General features: G+C 33.4%; 2 protein-coding genes across 2 annotated transcripts; both read right to left on the reverse strand.

The window, feature by feature from the left end:
- Positions 1 to 255: 255 nt before the first annotated feature.
- On the reverse strand, positions 256 to 10,751 carry LOC106717158. Its single transcript, XM_045686279.1, has 3 exons — positions 10,333 to 10,751; positions 2,851 to 3,195; positions 256 to 1,419 (listed from the first exon to the last, which is right to left on the reverse strand). The coding sequence occupies exons 1-2, from the start codon at positions 10,681 to 10,683 to the stop codon at positions 2,854 to 2,856; spliced, it is 693 nt and encodes a 230-aa protein (XP_045542235.1). The 5' UTR covers positions 10,684 to 10,751; the 3' UTR covers positions 256 to 1,419; positions 2,851 to 2,853.
- LOC106716990 (zinc finger protein 888-like) lies at positions 10,735 to 12,037 on the reverse strand (the record flags this gene model as incomplete). Its single annotated transcript, XM_014510676.2, has 1 exon — positions 10,735 to 12,037. A coding segment is annotated over exon 1 (1,170 nt), but the record flags the coding sequence as incomplete, so codon positions are not given.
- Positions 12,038 to 22,428: the final 10,391 nt, after the last annotated feature.

The following is a 22,428-nucleotide window of genomic DNA, read 5'->3' on the forward strand; positions in this document are numbered from 1 at the left end:
CTATATTAATGCCGCTGTTGTACAAATATTCTTATGAGAGTATATATTTTAAATAAAATGTATTTAGTTTTGTAGGACCGAAGTCCATAAAACAATGAAGTTAAAACGCTTTTAGCATCACTATGAAAAATACAATATTTACATTACTTACACTACTAGTTATATACATTAAACATTCAAGGATAGCATAGCTTTCTGCAGAAAAATTGCTATTCAACTGAATGACATAAAAGACTGCTCTTACTTTTTGTTCTTTAGATCCGTCTGTATACACAAAATAACAATCGGCTCTTTTATGTTTGAATTCTAAAAAATCTGTTTTATTTTTTATTACATCTAAATGAAACTTATTTCTATCATAGTTTATGAGACTGTTATATGAGCATTCATAAATTGGCTATTTGTTACATTTTGCATTTTACTTTTAACGTGACTATAAATAGTTAAAATATCAATTCCAGAAAGAAGTGACTGAGGAGATATAGCAGGCGTTGGCATGAAGTGCAAAGCCTCTCTCATATTGTGAAGTTTAGTGTTGAGATGATTATCTGAAGCTACTAACTTTAAAAAGAATCTTTCCGCTAGTTGAAGCCTTCTAAGGAACAAAGGAGGTATGCAAGTTTCCACTTCTAATGAGTTAATAGGAGTAGAGCGCATTGCTCCACAAATTAGCCTTAACCCTATGTTTTGTATTTTATCCAGTTTACAGAGGAAGGAATTATTAGCATTTAAGTAAGCTAAGCTACTATAAACAAAGAGACTTCTGACTATGCCTTTATACAACATACTCATAGTTTTGGGGTCTGATCCCTAGTAAGTACCTGCTAAATGACGTAAGATATTTATACTTCTCATAGCCTTCTTACTAATATAGTCTATATTCTATATGTTTATCAAATTTTACACTCAAAAATTTATGATGGTCAACAATGGGAATTTCTTTGGTATTATAAAGAATTTTCACAGCTGTATATAGTAATAGACCTTATACATATGCAAATATCGGTGTACATAACGTTTACGATAGTATTTGTTCAAGTAGTAGTTGTTATTATAATCGATTTGTACAGAAAAATTCGCATCACTTATAAAATTCATGTGACGAAGACAATCGCAAGGCAGTAAACAAATATAAAAATGGGTACCCATCTCGCAAAAGCGCATTACGTAGAGTTTCGTACTTACATGTTAATGAAATTGAGGGTTCCGATTTACTAAGTCTACGTCAAAAACTATAGTTTCGTGCTTGGTTTTAATCAGTCTTGTCTCGGAAGGGAGTATATACTCCTTTTGTACGGCAGAGACTTCCTCGGAGAGGCACTATATGATCTGCCACTGGCGTAGAATTTTCCTTTTTGTGATATAAAGTCGAGCCTCGCAGTCGCCTCTGCCCTGCCGTAGTCGTTTTCCAGTGTCACTCTAGGAAGAACATAAGTAGATAGTAATAAAATTGTTAGCGCCCGGGGAGGAGGCAGAAGCCCCGCACCTCGATAATTGTGAACTAGGTAATTAATAAATATGAAGGTGTCCACAATCCTACATAGTTAACTCAAAAAAGGCTTGTCAGTTTGTCATTAAAAAAAAATGGACCACATGTTGATAAGTGTTCTCTTTGCAAAAAAAAAGAATTTTTACTAATAGCCCTTGACCATCTGCTGACGACGCTCTTGATATACATATTATAGTATAGTCATTGGTTGGCTAAAACTTTGCGATGGGTAAAACCGTCCAGAAAGTGCATATCTGATAAAGACAAAACATATGTACAGTATTTACGTTTTGTATTTATCAGCCTTTTTTATTCTTAGAATATTTTGTAATTTAAGGTTTCGTTTTTAAGATGAGATAAAAATTACAGACTAGACAAAACAAGACACTAACACCATTGGCGTCATATTTTTGTATTAAATTGTGAAGAATTAAGGGTGGGTAAATTTTTGCCTTCTTGTAAGCCTAAAAACTTGTCTGCAGCCCCTGTAATGTCAGAAGTCTGCCTTAACTTCCAAATTTTAATTTTCGCATGTAAGTCTATAAGCAATTATCGATATCTACACGTAATCGTTTTCAGTTATAAAAACGTTTTGACATATCAGAACACTAAAAATCTCATTTCGCATTGGTCGAACCATACTAGTTTGACCTGTGAGATTGACACACCTATGAAGTTTAGAATTTATCGTGTATTATAGGTAACGCCATACTCTATTTGACGGGTGACTTAAACAAGAAGTAACAACGCGCAAAATCAACAATAACTACAAACTTTTTTAAATCGACAAACCCTTGATTTTTGGTTTAAGTTTTATTCTTTGTTGGGTGTTGAAGTATTCAGGAGGCATAGAAAGAAACTTTTATATTTATATTGTAATTCAGTAACCCAAAATCGCAAAATTATTGATTCTAAGATGTATCACAAGTGTCAAAAATCGAAAAGATTCTTAAACGATTTAACCTTTTTTTTTTTTTTATAGTCAGGAAATGCGTTTACGCACGCCTACGCCGGGCTGTGCAACGGCGTAGGGAGTGTGGGACTCGCCGGCCACAGAAGGTGACCGGAATACCCACTAAAACCTGACTGCCCTCTAACGCATTATGGCGGGCGCCACGGGAACGCTTTAGCTTTCTTCCGTGGCCAAACGATTTAACCTAACCCAACCCTACTAAATTGTCCAATGAATTGTCAAACCAATTTTCAGCCTTTTCTTATATATGACAAAATATACTTTTGTATGTAAGAAATGATTTATATTTCGTTGTAGAAGTCAATTTTATAAGCTACATAAAAACTGATATAATACTTGTAAAAAATTTACAAGATGGCTAATTAAATGAACAAAAAAAAACAAATACCTTTTAAACAGAATGGAATTCGACGGGCACCTCACGTACAACAATGTTAAAAACTAGATCTTCTTGTAAGCTTTTAATATTTTTAATTACAGGAAATGGATCGATCAGAAGTGGCTTAGGCACTTGACACTCAATATCCATACTTTCAATAGTATCATTAGTATGCTCATCAGCGCTTTCCGTCTCTAGTTTAGTCCTGACATGTTCTATTTCTGGACATTTATGTATTTGCGATGATTCAGAGAGGACCCGTTTGCACAACTCGCAAGATAAACTTTGCAATATATGATGTACGTTCATATGTCTAAACAAAGCAAAGTTTGTCGTAAAATATTTCTCACACATCTGTAACAAAAATAAAAAAGTAATAACAATGATCAAAACATGCAAAATCCTTGCAAAAAGAAACACATACACTTATTTAAAAAACCAAGACTTTGAATGTGACTCGTAATGAAACACAGAAGGAAAATACTTATCGAATACGAACAGGAGTTAATATCAGTTAAGTCGTTGAGGCTACATATGATGATGATCCTTACTATATATATATATATATATATATATATATATATATAATATTATGAACGCGAAAGTAACTCTGTCTGTCTGTCTCGCTTTCACGCAAAAACTATTGAACCGATTTAAATGAAATTTTGTACACAGATAGTCTAGAGCCTGAGGAAGGACATAGGCTACATTTTAACGCGAAAAAGGGGTTGTAAAGGGTTGAAAGTGGGGGTGAAAGTTTGTATGGAATTATCGTTATTATTACAGGTAGAAGCTTGAAACTTATTTTCAAGGCTACTAATTTGATATAAATAAATACGAAATTAAATTTTTGTAAAAATTTTACCCCTAAGGGTGCTCAATAACAATAGGGGATGAAATTTTGTTTAGCAATATGTGAAGTTTTGGTGAGTGTCAAAACACATTTAATATGTTTTGCTGTTACCCTTACCAATATTTAGTCTAGAGTCCTAGACCTAGTCCTGACAACTAGTCTAGTCCACTTCCTTGACTTCCCTTTTTTGAAAAAGCTATTCATATACATAATATGCAGAATAGCAATTAAAAAAGAGGAAAAAAATGAAAATCCTAATTTCAGTTGCTAGACTAAGCTATGAGCCAAAAACAGCCGTAAAGTTGGGAGAAGAACAGATAATATCTTCACCTTACTATCTCAATTATTCTCTTGAGAAAAAAGGTATTAATCTTGGTATGAAGGAAATAAAAAAATATGATTTAGACATAGAAGAAATCGCAGGCATGGATTTTAGTTCCACAAAAGCACTGGTTCCATAATTAAAATTGTCTTATTTAAGTTATAATCCCTGTAGCCAACTTTCACTAAAATCATCAGCATACGATTTTCAATATAAGGCTTATAAGGTCCACGTGAAAACACTTTCTACTGATTCATAATAGATTCTTGCACAACAAAATATATGTGTGGAATTTCAAGGATCTTGTTGACATTTTATTTTGTAATTAGATTAGAATGTAATTGAGACAGACTGCAGATGGAATGACAGGAAAGACGAACGAAGACAAAAATGTAGTAGGATTAAGTAAGGAAAATTTTTGAAAAGAAGATAAAACGAAGTTTTTTTTTAATACGAATCAATCTACAAATTCTCGTCTCGTTCCCAAACATAACATATGGTATTATTTTAGGTGAACCATTTTTGATACCTTACTAATATTATAAATACGAATGTTTAGATGGATATTTGTTTGAAGGTATCTCCAGAACGCCTTAACGGATTTTGATGAAATTTGGCATAGATATAAAACATAGCCTGGGAAAATACAGAGGCATTAAGTTTTTTTATTTTAATTTCGCGCGAACGGAGTCGCCGGCAACTGCTGATTATAAATAAAAGTGAGGCTAAAAAAGGCTTCAGTATTATGATTAACCTTACCAACATAATATTTGCATATCTTCTAGTAACGATGACACCAATAAAAGTAACCAGTAAACACAGACACCAGTAAAAGACATTTACGTTCAGTACAAGCGTTTAAACATTAACGACACTCCAATTTAATTGAAGATCGTAATAAAAGATGCTTTACCATCATGCATATAGATCGTTGACAAAGCGAACAAGAAGATTAGCAAACAAAGTATTCCATGTAGGGCCGAACTTGCGCTTTATAAAGCTGAAGGCCAGCCGAAAATACTGCTTCGCTTTGCTGAGCATACCCTGCTTTTTGGAGGCTAGCTAGGCCTTGTCTTCCAATTGACCGCGAAACTGAACGTCATTAGATATGTCAACGCCGAGAATATAGATTCTGGCCGAGTCAACCAGGGGAGTCTTCAAAACGAAGATCTACGACAAAGGGTTGTTAATTACACATCTACGATAAAATAATATTGTAGATGATTAATTCCATTAAAAATATAAAATCCAAAAAATGTACAAGTAATGTAAAAGAGGTATTTCTTTTATTGGGTATTTTTTCATAAACTATTGAGATCTGATATGGGTATTATTTCCCACAAAAAAATTAAGGAACCAAACTGAATGATTGATAAGCGTTCGTTCTTACACAGAGACAGAGTGAGAATTAGCAATGCTTTAAGTTCCATATACCTTTGGGAATACATGGTCTAGAGTCTAGAGCCTGAGAAAGAACATAGGCTACTTTTTAATGAGAAAAAAAAGGTTGAAAAGGAGGATGGTTGTATGGAAGTATTATCATTTTTACAGTTACAAGCTTAAAACTTATTTTTAAATCTGTCAATTTGATATAAAGAAATATGACATTCAAAGTAAAACTTTTACCCTCAATGATACAAAATTCAAAGTTTGTGAAAGTTTTACCATCAAGGGTATAAAATTTAATATGGGGGATTTAAATTTGAATGGGAATATGTAAGATTTATGTGAATATTTTGTTGTAACGTTTTATAACTATAAGCATAATAATTAGCCTAAATAGTATGTTACCCAACATATATACCAAGTATTTTACGCGGACGATGTCGCGGGCACAGCTAGTACTAGCATAAGTCAGCTGAAACACTCCGACGTAGATTATAAGAGTAGTTAAAAATTCTTTCTTGGACATTAATCAAGCCATTAAGGTTGTCACAAAGGAATGAAAATACATAAACACTATTAGAGGTATATTTATCCATACTAGGTAACTCCAAAACATTTTTTTTATTTGCATCTGTTTATCGAGTTGTCTGTGAGTTCGTGAGAAATAGCGATTTATATGCTGTTTTCGCTAATGTATTGTGGAAAGCTTCACTTAATATTTAGTGTTTGATTCATCTCAATCAGTACATAAAGTAAAAAGATCATCAGCTCACTAAAAGTCCCCCCTGAGGGGTTCGGAGAATACCCTAAGTTAGGGGTGACTAGGCTACGGTTAACCATGCTGGCCCAATGCGGATTGGTTGACTTCACACATATCTTTAAATTTCTTCTTAGATATATGCTGGTTGCTCTTGAAATGGTATATGTGGCTAATGGGATCACTTTCAAACCAAAAAGACACTTATTTTAGATAACTAGACATGTTACTTCTTTGAGAATTTTAACGGAATTAATTTATTATAATAAACTTCAATCTTAAGAAAATAAAACTGATGTTAATAATTTAAAATAATTATAAACATTTTACATAAAAAGTCAAGTAGGCCAGTTATCAAAAGAGTATGTAGTATATATCCTTCACCGTAAATAAGTCAGATAAATATACGTATGTAAATCGAAAATCACATTGGTACATGGCAGGATTCTAACCCTTGACCCAATTGCAAGTCAAAGGCAAAACACCTGAGCCACCAACGCTCTTATGAAGTTCTAATCAATGAATGAAAAAGATACGTCAAATGTAATCAGCAGTATTGAAGGCTTTGAATTCAACAGTAAGTTGACCTCAAAAAAGCCAAAACTAAAACGTTGTCAGATGATCCACTTATACTAAAAACACATGCAATATTCCTATATACTTGACACTAAAGCTTAATTTTAGTACTCATGAAGAATTTTTACGTTTAAGAAACATTCTGGAATATTCCAACTGTAGGCCTATTTTTATTCTTTCATTAAAATTTATGGTGCAAAATTTAAAGAATTTTCTTCTATATATTTTTCATCACCAAACACACATAAACCAAGTATTGCAACAGAAATAAAGTAAAATATATCTTTACAAAATGAAATTCAAATTATCACATTTTAATTTGACAAAAATGTACAAGAAATTGCTTGTAATAAGTTCCTAATATCTATACAACTAGCTCCGGCACTCTTACTCACACAAAGAACATTTTAAAACTATTGAAAGAACCAAATTTACAATATACTAGCTAATTTTTGCAAACCTTTACATATCAATGTGCAATTGCCATCAAATAATTATGATTTTGTCATTATTGTGAACACTTTGTATTTTAAGGATCACTTGTGTTCCCTTCTCATACCTTAAGTAAAGTACAATATTGTGTTGCATGTTATTAATAAGAAGTTAATTTGAGTAAAGATCCGGACCAGTTTTATAGTAATATTATTATTTAACACTAAACATTAAATATAACCAAGATTTTTGTAGAAAATCTTGATAATTATAAAGTGTTTGAATGTTTTAAATAGATAAACGGGATATAAAGTATATCCTTAACAAATAAATAATTAAATCTTTTCTCTATGTAATTTTTTAAAGCTAACAAAAGACCAACTATTAATAAGCAGGTTTGTGAAGTGTGAAAGTCATATCCAATAGGAAGCTGACATTTTTTGGGAATGAAAACTATCTCATGTGTAATACCACACTTCATTTAATACCTGTGCCAAATTTCAATAAGATCTTTTGAACCATTGCATAAATATCAAGGATATATGTAAAAACAAAATAAAATCATTCTATGATAATTATTTCCCGTATCAAAGATGGCCTATGTGTTCATCCCGACTATGCTATAATGCTAAATTTCATCAAGATCCATACAGACCTTCTAACAAAACCATCCACCCATCATCCAAACATTTGCATATAATAATAATAAAGATTCTTTAATGCATACTTAAATGATTACAACATCAGTATCGCCTTGGCTCCTTAACTAGGTTCACTTGTATTTAAGGAGCCAATGACTTCCCTTTCTATTGCATCATACAAAATAGACAATGAGTATAACAAATGTAGCAATTAAAGTGGAAACTAAAATATAACATTAGTATTTAAAAATATTATATAAACACAACTATTACATAATAAAGTAGTAAGAATATGTTTCATCTTCTAATCTTACTAATATTATAAATGACAAAGTTTAGATGGATGTATGTTTGTTTGAAGGTACAGTCAGCTTCATAAATATAGTGGCAGTCAAGATATCCAAATATATAGGAACACCTAAAGTGATCAATTATATAAGTACAACCAAAGTTATCAAATTAATTGAAGCATCCACTCTGCTCAAAAGCACCGGAGCGTTCACATCGTCATATATATGAGTACATTCAAAGTGCCCATAATTATAGTAACAGACATAGCGTCAATAGTAACGAAGCATCGAAAGTATGCAAAAATATCGTAACATTTGACAAAATTGAACTCTATCTCTATTTTCTTAAGATACACTTTGAAATATACTACTTCTGTTAAATTCATTTGACGCTTTGTATCAACATAATAGGTTGTCCAATAAGTTCGTTCCGATTTTCAATAGGTATCTTAGAATAGACCCGAATATATTACAATTATTGAAAACATATGACGTGTTTACATAACACATACATACTGAAAAGCTTAACTTCAGCCATATTTTGACAAATGGTAGGACACGATTCGTTCTTTTCTATCAGTTTTATAAAAACTGATTGACTTAATTTTTGCCGAAATACATAAGACGTTTTGCTATAAAATCGAACAAATATAATTTAAAAGTCGTATGCCAAAACTTAAGGGACTTTAAAATTTCCATTAAAAATGGGCACGAACTTATTGGGCAACCCAACATTTTTCTTCTTATTATTATAACGTTTAAAATTTATAAATTGACGATACATGACAGATACCTAATCTACCTATCTATATATATAAAAGAAAGTCGTGTTAGTTACACTGTTTATAACTCAAGTTCGGTCGAACTGATTTAGTTGAAAATTGATGGGGAGGTAGCTTAGAACTAGGAGACGGACATAGGAACTTTTTATCTTGTGAGCATTTTTTTTATTCCGCGCGGACGAAGTCGCGGGTAAAAGCTAGTAAGTAATATCAAATTTTATTCTGTCACAATATGTGCTAGTTTCAGTGTTTTACTATTTTCGCCGCAGTACGTAAGTTTAATGGTTCGAATCCCAGGCTTACAAGGTTTTTATTTTTCAATATTATCAATATATGTATAGAGCTTGATTTATTTTTAATGAAAAGGGAAAATCTAGTAATTTACTTAGAATATGTTTTTTACTTAACAAAAACAATTTAAATTTTTATTTTTGGGGTATTAAATATTTAAATAAAATTAATAACGATTAGGTTCGGCCATCTATACAACTTCTGTTAAATTAATTGACAATTTGTATCAAAATATTTTTCTCTTCCTGTTAGGTATCTTCAGTCCGGTTGCAGTAGAATTTTCCAAGCATAGATTTATTACACGTATTCGATGTCACCAGTGACAGTCCGCGCGGAATTTAATGACGAAACTTACAATAATAAACGTGAACAATAAAAAAACGTGGAACAAGGAATATTGTGGTTCCTTAATGTTTATAGATGTCGAATAGTAACCAATAATTGTTGCGATAAATTTCAATTTTATATAATGCTTTGATAATAAAATTAAAAACCTTAAAAATGTAAAAATAAGTTTGGGATTCGAATCGCCAAAACTGCGTATTACAGCGAACAGTTAAGCCGTAAGGCTAAACTGGCATATATGGTGACAAATTAAAATTTGATATTGCTTATATCTATCTAGTACCTATCTGTCATGCGGGACGTAAACTTGAAGTAAATAGCAAAAAAATGTTTTGATATAAAATGTCAAATGAATTTAACAGAAGTAGTATATTTCAAAGTGTATCTTAAGTAAATAGAGATAGAGTTCAATTTTGTCAAATGTTACGATATTTTTGCATACTTTCGATGCTTCGTTACTATTGACGCTATGTCTGTTACTATAATTATGGGCACTTTGAATGTACTCATATATATGACGATGTGAACGCTCCGGTGTTTTTGAGCAGAGTGGATGCTTCAATTAATTTGATAACTTTGGTTGTACTTATATAATTGATCACTTTAGGTGTTCCTATATATTTGGATATCTTGACTGCCACTATATTTATGAAGCTGACTGTATATCCAGAACAGCTCAACGGATCTTGATGAATTTTGGCATAGATGTAGAACATAGTCTGGAAGAACAAATAGACAATTTATTACGTTTTTTTTTCAATTAAGTATGGATGGAGTCACATACAACAGCTAGATTTATATAAAAAAGAAACAAACCTTGCAGTGATACCTCATAATCTGAGTATCTGACTGGATAATTGTTTTTTTTCCTATCCCATTTGTTAGTTCATTCAAATTGCTATCTGTACTTTTATTTAAATCTCTTTTCTGTACTGTAGATTGTATTTGTGATTCATATTCTACATTTTCTAATAAAGGTTGTATTTCATGAGTGGATTGTGCAGCATCATTACTTTCAGGGTCTTTGTTATTTGGGATTTCTACAATATTATTTATAACTACATTATTTGTACACATTTCTTCATTCGTAATCACGTTGTTTGTATTAATTAGTTTTTCTACATTCGTAAACACGTTACTTGTATTACTTAGTTTTTCTACATTCATAATCACAATATTTGTATTACTTGATATTTCAACATTTGCATTAATAGTTTTTTCTAAATTTGTTTCTGTTTCTGCATTATCTGTTTCTGTTTTAAAATCATTAATATTTTCAATTTGTAGTAACATAGGATTACTATCTATTATATCTAAACTAGATCTCTTATGTTCATACTGTGCTACCTCCATATTAGAATCAGTGATTGTATGTAATGTCTTGTGTTGTAAGAGATCATCCTCCACATCAAAGCTATCCATACATTGATCGCATGGATAATTTACATTTTTTTTACTCATATTCCGAAGAACAGTGACATGTGATTCAAGGTAATCTTTATTAACTGAAGTTTCTTTACAGAAATAACAAACATAAACTTTAGTGGAACCTAAGAATCGTATGTAGTACAAATCTTTGATAGTTGGGGGATTATCCGAATGTATCATTGCTTTGTGATATGTTATGGCACAATTTGTATCAAACTGATCCGTACAAAGTTCGCATGTATATTTATTGGCTAATACAGTTTGATTGTCAACTTGTTCGCTATTTCTACATATGGCTGTATGTTCAAAAAGTTGATGTTCGTTTTGCTGTAGTTTATGACATATGTTGCAATGCAACTTAATATGCCTTTCGAAGAATTTTTGTCTCTTGTACTTTTTAGAACAATGAGCACAATGGTAATTTCCGCTTACATGTTTAAATCTACAATGAATATTGAAACAATTAAGATTTTTGAATATCTTATTGCATTCCCTGCATTTGTGTTGTTTTCTCTTATTTTTGCTTGTCTTATTTTTTCTTGTCTTATTTTTTCTTGTCTGATTTTTTCTTTGTTTTGGAGTAGAAGACTTTTCAAGGTTCTTGTATATTCTTGGTCTAATCCGCCTGTTCTTCACAGTATCAATAACCAATAAATTTTTGGCATCATTTTGAGTTTCATCTTCTTTTGTCAGACTATCAACATTCATTGAATCAATTTTCACTAAATCTACAGTACAATCTAATAATATTTTTCGTAAAATACGATGCTGGGCCACGTCCGTCGAATACGTTACAACACTTCCATTTTTATTGTATTTCACTCTTACATTATTCAGCAAATGATTTACCTTTAGACGATTTAATAACACTATAGGACTTTTCTGATAACCGGGAATAGGTATTTTGTCTGAAGGAAAATCATATCCGATAGATTCCGCCATACTGGCTCTTCGCGGCATATCGGCCAATTACAAAAAAATGTTCATTGGTATATTTTTAATTTATTTCAGCTCACCAACCACCAAATCTAAGATAATGAATATATACTTGGTCCTAACACCAAATAGAAAAGCAGATAAGCATTTGTTTTGTCACATTTGACATGCAAAAGCAAACTCTAGGCGAAATGTCAAACCACAACCATAGATAATGTTTTTAAAAATAAACGTGCAGAATAGACGGTATTGTGACCGGTACAGGTGGTCACAGTTAATCGAAAAGTTAACTTCGTTAATCGTTGATACGTTAATTAAAAAATTAACTTCGTTAATCGTTAAAGCGTTAAATACACGAAAATTTAACGCAAGTTAAAGTTAATCCATAAAAGTTAACCATATCAAAATTTTACTCGTTTTGGGGCTGAGAGAAATAAGTAAATGTTAAAGTTTGCATAACATTCCACTAAGGATTACTGGCCACCTACAGATAACAGGAGGTTTCAGAAATCCATTTATCCGAAGAAACTCTCAAAGAAAATCTCAGCGAATCAGATATATCTTTGGCATTGGAACTGCAGCAGGCTTTGTCGGTTTTAATTACGGAAATCTACGAAAAAGCTAAAGAACTCGCTTCACAATTTGATGGTATTAATGTGCAACAAGTACAAACTAATCTGAATAGTTTGTCTTCCGATCTTAATGCTCTCATTACGTCAGCTCAAGTGGTTGAGAAGACAGACGATGTAAAACAAGCAGTGGTTGAAAGTGAAAACGCCATTGTTTTAGAAACCGTTACAGAAGGTGAAGTACACAAAGAGGAAATAAAAGAGATTAATATCGGTAAGTATTTGTTACAATGTGTAGTTGTGAGCGACACATTTTGTTAAAGACACTGGTTGAAGATTTTTAACTACATCATAGAGTTTTTATTTACTAGATATGTCATATGTCACTATATATTTTATTAGTCATGTCAAGTGTCATTGTTTTTCTAACTTTTCTTATAATATTAATTTTGATTAAAATAAATCCTTAAATACGGACTTTAATATGGTAGCAGAGCGTTAGCGTTACCATGAACAAATTTGAAATTAATATTGGAAAGTTGGAATGTGCTGCAAACTGGCCAACCTGGAAACATAAGGTAACTCTACTGCTTCGAGGTTCGGCAAATGATTTGGAACGAGCAATAAATGGTACCTTAAAGAAGCCAGTGCTATCTGACAATGATGTTGCGTCAGAGGAAGCAAGGGCTGCTTATGAAAAAGCTCTTAAGAAGTATCATGAAATTGACTGCGCAGCACAGCTGGTACTCACAGCAAATATGTCTGATGAAAATGTACAGAAAATTATGAGATTTCGTACTGCTCAAGAAGTATGGGACGAGCTTCACCGTCTCTATGATGGAACTTCCGAAGACCGATCGTATGATTTATGTATGCAATTCTTCAGTTACAAAAAGAATCCTGAACACGACATGACTACCCATCTGTCTAAGATCAAGAACCTCTGGTTTGAATTGAAGACTGAACTAGCGAAAGATGAGAAGTCTGACCTCCCGGATATATTGTTAATATGCAAAATACTTGACACATTACCGGAAGCCTATTTCTCATTCAAGTCGAGTTGGATTTTACTGTCGAAGAAGAATCGTACTGTAGAAAGTCTTACGTCTCAACTGTGTGCTCATGAAAAAGCATTATTTTGCAAAAATGAAGACACTGCTGCTGAAGCTTTAGTGACTTCAAGCAATAGAGATGAAGTCAAACGGAAAGGGAAGAAGCTGAAATGCCCATATTGTAAGCAAATTGGACATAAAATAAAGAACTGCTCAAAATGGATTTCTGCGGGAAGACCTCCCAAGCCAACAGTCTCTCAAAATACCAACCAAACTAACCTTTTGGCAATGCAAATCACTACTAGTCAAGCTATGAATACTGTAGTTGAAGATCCAAATAACTGGTATGTCGACAATGGTGCCACTCATCACGTCACCTTTCGCAACGACATTTTTGCCACTTTTGAATACTTCAAACAAGATAACACAGTGACAACAGCAAGTGGTACGATTAAAGCTATTGGAAAGGGAGCGGTTGATATAATTTCCACTGTAAACGGCAAAAGGTTAAATATTAGACTTCATGATGTCTGGTATGTTCCTGAAATTAAAAGAAATCTCTTCTCAGTTCTTGCTGCACAAGACATGTTAGATAAAAGCAAATTCATATCAAAGAGAGAAGTTTGTTATTTGAAAGTGAACGACAAAGTTAAATTAGTTGGAAAACGAGTGAAGAACGGAGGGCTGTACAAGTTAAATATTCAATGTTTAACAAACATCACTCCTAACATAAACACTGTTGAAGCAACTGATAACGTCCTGCAACTTTATCATGAAAGGTTTGCCCACCAAAGTAAAAGGCATGTTAAGAAGGTTATTGAACACGAGCTTGGACTCAAAGTTAATCTGGACTCTGAATTATGCACTGGCTGTGTTTATGGAAAAATGCACAGACGAAAATTTGGGACTAGAGAACGAGCCAAGACACCAGGAGAGGTCATTCATACTGACGTTTGTGGACCTTTTCCAGAATCCTTCAACAAAAATAAGTACTTCGTACTATTCAAAGATGATTTTACCAAATATCGTCACGTATTCTGTATCAAACATAAGTCTGAAGTACATTTAAAACTACAGCAAGTACTACAAGAATACAAAGTGGCCGGATATTTAGTTAAAGAGATCATCTCGGACAATGGAGGAGAATTTGACAATGAGAAAGTGAGAAAAATACTTCGACAGGAAGGTACATCTCAAAGACTTACAATGCCATATACGCCGCAACAAAATGGAAGCAGCGAGCGTGAAAACCGGACATTAGTCGAGGCCGCCAGAAGTATGATGCACGCTCAACAATTACCCGTTGCCGCCTGGGCTGAATTAATATCAACTGCGACGTACATCCTCAACAGGACTGGACCTACTCCAGTACCAAATAAATCTCCATATGAACTCTGGTTTAATAAGAAGCCATCAATCAAACATCTGAGAATAATTGGCTCAGAATGCTATGCACATGTTCCTAAGCAGAAGCGGAAAAAGATGTCTAAGAACGCTGAAAGATGTATATTGATTGGCTATGATGGAGATGATGGTTACCGTCTTCTAAAACGTGAACAAAATGGAAAATTCACTTTGATCAGATCTAGAGATGTTTTGTTCAATGAAAATGTCATTAAATCTATTGGTCTCGAGGAACCTGAAGTTTTTGAAGAATCTTCTGTTGAAATTGAGCGATCTTCAAACAACGACAATCATAAAATGCATGAAGCAAGGGAGGAAGAACGTGAGAAACAATGCGAGCCAGAATTTAATCTGCCAATATCTGAAGTTGAATCTCAATCCGAAGTTCACATTGAACCCACTTGTGATGTGCCTCAACCATTTAATGATTTACCTGACCAAACTGAAAATGAACATGAAGAATCAAATGACGAACAAATCTTTGAGCATGATATACATGAAGATGAGATACCTGTTGAATCGAGAATACAATTGAGAGATAGATCTCAACTACGACCACCAGTTCGATATGATGATTATGTTTTGATGTCTGCAGCAAATGTTTTATCAAATGGTGAAGATCCAAAGACATATCAAGAAGCCCTTGCAAGTCCAGAAAAGATTCAATGGATTCAAGCTATGAATAGTGAAATGAAATCACTTAAAGAGATGAAAACTTGGATTTTAGTGCCACTACCTAAAGGCAGAAAGCCAGTTTCATGCAAATGGGTATACAAAACTAAAACAAACGCTGATGGATCTCTTGATAAATTTAAAGCAAGGCTAGTAGCTCGTGGCTATACACAAAGAAAAGGCATTGATTACGAAGAGACATTTAGCCCAGTTGCCAAAATGGCTACAATACGTTCTGTATTGAGCATAGCTGCAAATGAAGGACTAACGCTAACACAATTCGACGTGTCAACAGCTTTTCTGAATGGATCGTTATCTGAGGAAATCTTCATGAAACAACCTGAGGGTTATAATGATGGTTCAAATAACGTATGCAAGCTGATGAGAAGCCTTTATGGTTTAAAACAAGCGCCACGGTGCTGGAACAAATGCATCGTTGATTATCTAACATCTATTAACTTCAAGCAATGTGATAATGATAACTGTTTATTTATAAGAAACACAAGGAACTCAAAAATCATATTGGCTTTATACGTAGATGATGGTTTGATTGCTTCAAGCAACCTACTTGAATCAAAAAGAGTTATGAAGGAGCTGACACGACGTTTCAAAATAACTATCAAAGCAGCAACTTACTTCCTTGGTCTAGAAATAAAAAACACAGAGTCTAGTATTAAACTCTCTCAAAAGAATTATACAGAAAAGCTCTTAATACGTTTTGGAATGAGTGATTGTAAAGCGATTACAACACCTATTATCAAAGAAGACTTGGAGAAAGAGTCAATAGATGAAATTACATTTCCTTATAGAGAAGCTGTAGGAGCCTTGGCCTATCTTATGGTTGGAAGTAGACCAGACCTAGCTTATGCTATAAGTGTGGTATCTAGAGCATTAGATAAGCCCACTCCTGCAGATGTTTCAAGGGTCAAGAGAATCTTAAGATACATTAAGGGAACCCTGGACTACGGTATTGTCTACAAAAAGGAATATAAGACAGGAATCCTAGAATGCTATAGTGATTCAGATCATGCGGGTGATGCCACCACAGGACGTTCAACGTCTGGAATTTTATGTTTATATTCAGGAGCAGCAATTTCATGGTGCAGTCGTAGACAGACTTGTGTTGCCATATCCAGCACGGAAGCTGAACTAGTTGCTGCTAGCGAAGCAGCTCGAGAGATAATCTGGCTGAAAAGATTATTTAACGAAATATCAACTCTCAAAGAGGTACCTAAACTCAAAGTTGATAATGATGCAGCTGTAAAGATTGCTAAAAATCCTGAAATGCATAGAAGAATTAAACATATTGCTATACGACATTTCTACATAAGAGAACTCGTAGAAAATGGTGATATTACTGTAGAGTATGTACCGACAGAATTTCAATTGGCGGACATTCTGACAAAAGCGGTCCACAGACCAAAGCTTCTTCAGATATCCAAAGAAATTGGACTCACAATGATGTAGTCAAAAAGGGAGGATGTTAAAGACACTGGTTGAAGATTTTTAACTACATCATAGAGTTTTTATTTACTAGATATGTCATATGTCACTATATATTTTATTAGTCATGTCAAGTGTCATTGTTTTTCTAACTTTTCTTATAATATTAATTTTGATTAAAATAAATCCTTAAATACGGACTTTAATACATTTAAGTCTTTTTCATTCATGTTCTTTTTTAATGTTACAGGTAAAATGATGGATCACATCAATGAGTTTGTGTCTCAAGATACCATAAAAGTTATCAACAAAATAGCGATCTCATCAAACGTAGTCGATGCAGATAAAACAGTGAAGCTAGTAGCAACAGAACTTAAAGAAAATATTTCAGCTATTATGTTACCACCAGAAATCCATTTATGTGCAAAAAAAACAATGGTCTTGAAAACATAATAAAATCATAACTTACTTAAAGATTGGTTTTGTTCAAAGGTGGGCATTAACTCGTTAATCCGTTAATCGTTAATTAACGAAGTTAAAATTTTCCTTAACGGATTAACTTTTAAGTTAAATTCAAAAAGTGTTAACGCTCTTGTTAACTTCCGTTAAATTCTACTTCCGTTAATTTAGTCCGTTAATTGTTACAATAGACACTTATTGACGTGTTGTCATTTTAATTAAATTATGCATCAGGCTACATTCGTAAGTTCGGCTATGTTCGGCGCCGTCGGCGAGTCGAATGGTGAACGAGAACGAGAGAGAACGAGAACGAGCGAGTGTGATGCATGTTATACAATACACCGAGCGGCCGGGATAGACGTGATCAAAAGAGTTCCACAGAATCCTTGTTAGAAAATAGTGACGATTTAAACAAACTTACCTCTATCAAATATTGCGAAGTTTAGGCGCTAGACATCTTCAAAGTTTATTAATTATTTCATGTTTACACAAATGTCTCGAAAAGTCTTTGTTACATTTTATTCACATTAAAACTGGTTTTCATTTATTTTACATCACTTTTTTTAGAACAAGACTTTGTTATAAAATCAACATAAGGTTCAAAAACACTTTACTCTTAATACAATAATTGTTATACGTGAGACGCAAAATCTATTAAAAAAGATAAACTCTGCGTTGAATAGCAATCAAAATAATCGAGTGTGCAACGTCTGCAACGTCAACGTCAACTCTTCAACGTCGTACCTAAAATACAACTAAACTTTGTTGCAGACAAAATGTTTATTTTAATTTTGGAGTTTAAAGACAACAAAAAATATTTAAAAAAAATAGTTTATGGTTCATTTGAAAAAGCGTACAAATAGGATTTTTTTGTCATTGCGTAGATAAGAAACAAACAATGAAAAATAAATTTAAAAATTCGAAAGACGAAATGTGCACGCAATAAACGTTCCTCAAAAACAAAAGGGATTTAGGTGTTTATTACCGTCGTTTGTTTTTTTTGGGGCTTCTTCATAGTAAACGAAAAATAATTTTACATTTTAAAAATATGAACAAAGGATCAAATGGACAGCCGCACAGAGAATACGATAACGAACTCGATGGATTTATGGCCCCAACCCTTCAAATTGTCGGGGATGCACGTGCGCTGCGCAAAGACAATAGCGAGGATAATTTGTTTGTTTACAAAGTATACGACAAAACGAGAAAGAATGAGGAAAAAGATAAAATAATTATGTTAGTGAAATAATGTTAAACTGTGTTATACTAAATTTAATATATGAAATGTCGCCACAAGTGACCTTTACAAAAAGACATCGACGACGACGATTTTATAGGTGATAAGAAAGAGAGAAGACATCACCAGCGATCGGTTGTTTTCGTTATGTCGTGTAACTTATGCTCTATACACTGAGAGTAATTTAATTGTTGTAGTTGATTTAACATATAACAATAGATCGGACGATAGATCATTAGATGATAGAAGTTATCGAAGGCATCTCAGTTGTATAGTTTGATGTGTTGAGATGTATCACTGGATTGGTTATATAGTTTATTTATCAATTTTATAATAAGTTTCCTCTGATGTTAGAAGTTTTATTGATAAATCTATATTAATAAATAAAAAGTACGTAAAAAATTATAAGTCTGTTCGTGGGTCCTTAGCTAAAATAAGAAAAAAATATTCCAAATTATACATAAAACTAAATGTTCAGTTGTTGGAGTATGAGCAAATGAATATCCGGGAGCAAATAGTAACAGATAAATGTAAATACTGCACAAAAGTTTTGATTGTTTTTTTTTTAATATTATCACATGTCTTAACTGTTTAATAGAAAATTTGTGTTGTCTAAATTTAGTTAGCTATCTAATTCCGTGACGTCGGATTGTCGATAAAAAAATTGACTGAAAAAGTCAATTGTCCATCATTGTCCGTGTAGTATATAAGTGTGTGTAACTAGTGCATGCTATTCCTAATCCGCTAGTTGTAGGTGCCGCCACTTACAATCCAATCGCGCTCGGTAAATTTCGTCAGGATTATCGTAGACCTAGGCACGTTCTTGACTTTCAAGAGATGCAATAACTATCGCTCAGACTAAGGCTAAACATCACAAACAGATTACACGCCGCAGTCGCTGTCGGCTGCGGCAATCATTCTCGCGATACGGCCTCATATCAGGCAGGTTTTCTCCTGTCAATGATAGAAGCGTTGCTGGAGTTTCTTCCGCCACTTCTCCTCCCAGAGCTAACGCTTTCCGAAGTGGTAGTAATGTTAATTGTATTAGTATTAATAATAGCAATCAGATAATAGCAACCGATCAAGCCGAGGTTCGGCCCTCTCGGGCACCCTTGAATCGGAATGCTAAACGCGTAATGAGTGACAGCCCAAGCCGAGGTCCCCTCTCGGGGGCCCTTGAGCCCAGTCACTCCATGGAGCGTCCACCGAAGCGACCTAAGAGCTCGGTGACCTCCCAATCCGGTAATAATAACGAAGTAACAGCCCGAGCCGAGGCTCCTGAGGGAGCCCTCGGGCTCAGTTACTCCTAAACGAGGTTTAGGCTAAGCGCCATCTGCGCCCGGCCACCTCAAGCCCGGTGAAGTTGTAAATGCCTCTTCAAGGCAAACAGTGACGACTCAGTCACAAAAAAAAAATGCATGCTATGTCATTATTATGGTACAGGCATTAGTACATCGCTCCTATTGTCTAAATTATATTTTAGTATATTATATAACTAAACTATAGATAGGATTAGCGATCGCCCGAGATTTCGTAAGCGCAGTAAAAAAAATAGCCTAAGTTCTATTGAAAGTCTCGACAAAATCGGTCCATACGATTCGGAGATTATTCATATGGCCATTTCCCGCTTGCGCCTTATACTCGTAATATAAACAAAAATTAACTTTAACTGTTAACTTTAACTTGCGTTAAATTTTCGTAAATTAAACGCTTTAACGATTAACGAAGTTAAATTTTTATTTAACGAATTAACGATTAACGAAGTTAACTTTTTGATTAACTGTGCCCACCTATGGTTTTGTTTATAAATAATTATGACGATTTATGTGAATGACAATATTTCTTTTGATCTAATACTTTAAAGAATTGTAATTTTTCATTAATTTTAAATCTGGTTTCGAAACATTTTACCTTTAAATCTTGCACAATATTAGTTAAACCTTTCAGTTGTACCTTAATTACTATCATAGACTTTAACAGTGGTAGATCCTGCAACAATAGTATTTGTTGGGTGCACGAATGGTGAAATACCACGAACACACAGAAGATAGGCGTGAAGTGGGAGCAATTCCGCGTACAGTCTGTTGAGTGTGGTGCCGGAGGCCTAATTTTAATCCTCTTTCCCTTCCCACCCTTTTATTATTAGAAAAGGATGGGCAGGGGAATTGGATTTGACGGAAGAGGGAACGCATAGTCAGGGGAAATATCTTCTTTCTGTGCATCACCTTTAAACCGTACCATGAAACCGTACCGTAAACATGAAATGTATATTATTTGGCATAATTTGACGTGTTAGTAGAGGAGACAATGGGAGGGTCGGCCTTCACCAATCTGATAACCAATCCAAATTGGTGTTATAAAAAAAAGATAAATTGATTACAAAACCAATCGTGAAGATACCTACTAAAAAGAAAATTTATTAAAATTAGTTAATTTTAAAATAGTCATAAACAATTTTCGATATGTTAGTTATCAGAGATATATTTGTTAATCAATAATATTTGATAAAAAATGTCTCATCTGGTTATCAGATGGGTGAAGTCCGACCTCCCATTGGCTCTTAGACTATGTCAACCGATATGTTCGATAAAAAGTTCAAATTTTCTTTCTGTTTTTGTTTTAAATGCGGTAATTTTTTTATGGAAATTGTAAATTGTTTTTTTAATAACTTATTATTGTATGTTTAAGTAAATAATAACATGATCTATTCAAATTATAACGCCCGTACAAGATCCTTTAATATAAACGCAAAATTTAAAATATTTATTACAACGTAACTACCCGTTTAATTGTATCGAATAAATAACCTTCTTACTCTAAATAGTACTGTTCAAAGGTGGGCATTAACTCGTTAATCCGTTAATCGTTAATTAACGAAGTTAACATTTTGGTTAACGGCTTAACTTTTAAGTTAACTTCAAAAAGTGGTAACGCTTTGTTAACTTCCGTTAAACTCAATTTGCGTTAACCCAAATGTCCGGCCAAACCGGCTGGTCTGTCCGGCTAGTAGGTTTGGCGAGCTAGCGACCTGGCTTGCAGGTGTGATGCATCAGTGTCCGGAAAAGACGTTAACAACAGGACAAAATTAAAAGAAGCTTCGAAATCACTTTACTGAGTTCATACTTTTACACTTTGTCTTCTTGTAAAAGTTCTTCTTGTAAAAGTAGAATTTGAACTTTGGGATGCAAATGCCACCAATTGACTCCAAGTTCAATTGCAATCAAAGTAATCAAGTGTGAAAAGATCAAATTAATGTGTTAGAGAATGTATATATTTATGCAATTAATAAGTGTGAAATTGTAAATTCAATTTACAAAAGTGTGTGCAATTCTTGTATATTATCAAAAGCCATAAAAAGGTCTTCTTTCCACTTGTTTTACCCATTTCTGTCGGCCCCAAAAGCAGTATAATTTTTGTGTGGTTAACTTTTAACGATTAACTTTAACTTGCGTTAAATTTTCGAGAAAGTAACGTTTTAACGATTAACGAAGTTAACTTTTTAATTAACGAATTAACGATTAACGAAGTTAACTTTTCGATTAACTGTGCCCACCTATGGAACTGTTGTACAATGTTCCTGTTTTATCCATCATCCATCTAAACATCGCATTTATGGTAAATATTAAGTAAAATAGATAACTTTTTATTTCTTTACAAAAGAATCTAATCTTTGCTTTCGAAGATGTTATGCGCGTTTTACCTAGACTGGTGG

The sequence above is a fragment of the Papilio machaon genome, chromosome Z, assembly GCF_912999745.1.
Source record: "Papilio machaon chromosome Z, ilPapMach1.1, whole genome shotgun sequence".
Classification (NCBI taxonomy): domain Eukaryota; kingdom Metazoa; phylum Arthropoda; class Insecta; order Lepidoptera; family Papilionidae; genus Papilio; species Papilio machaon.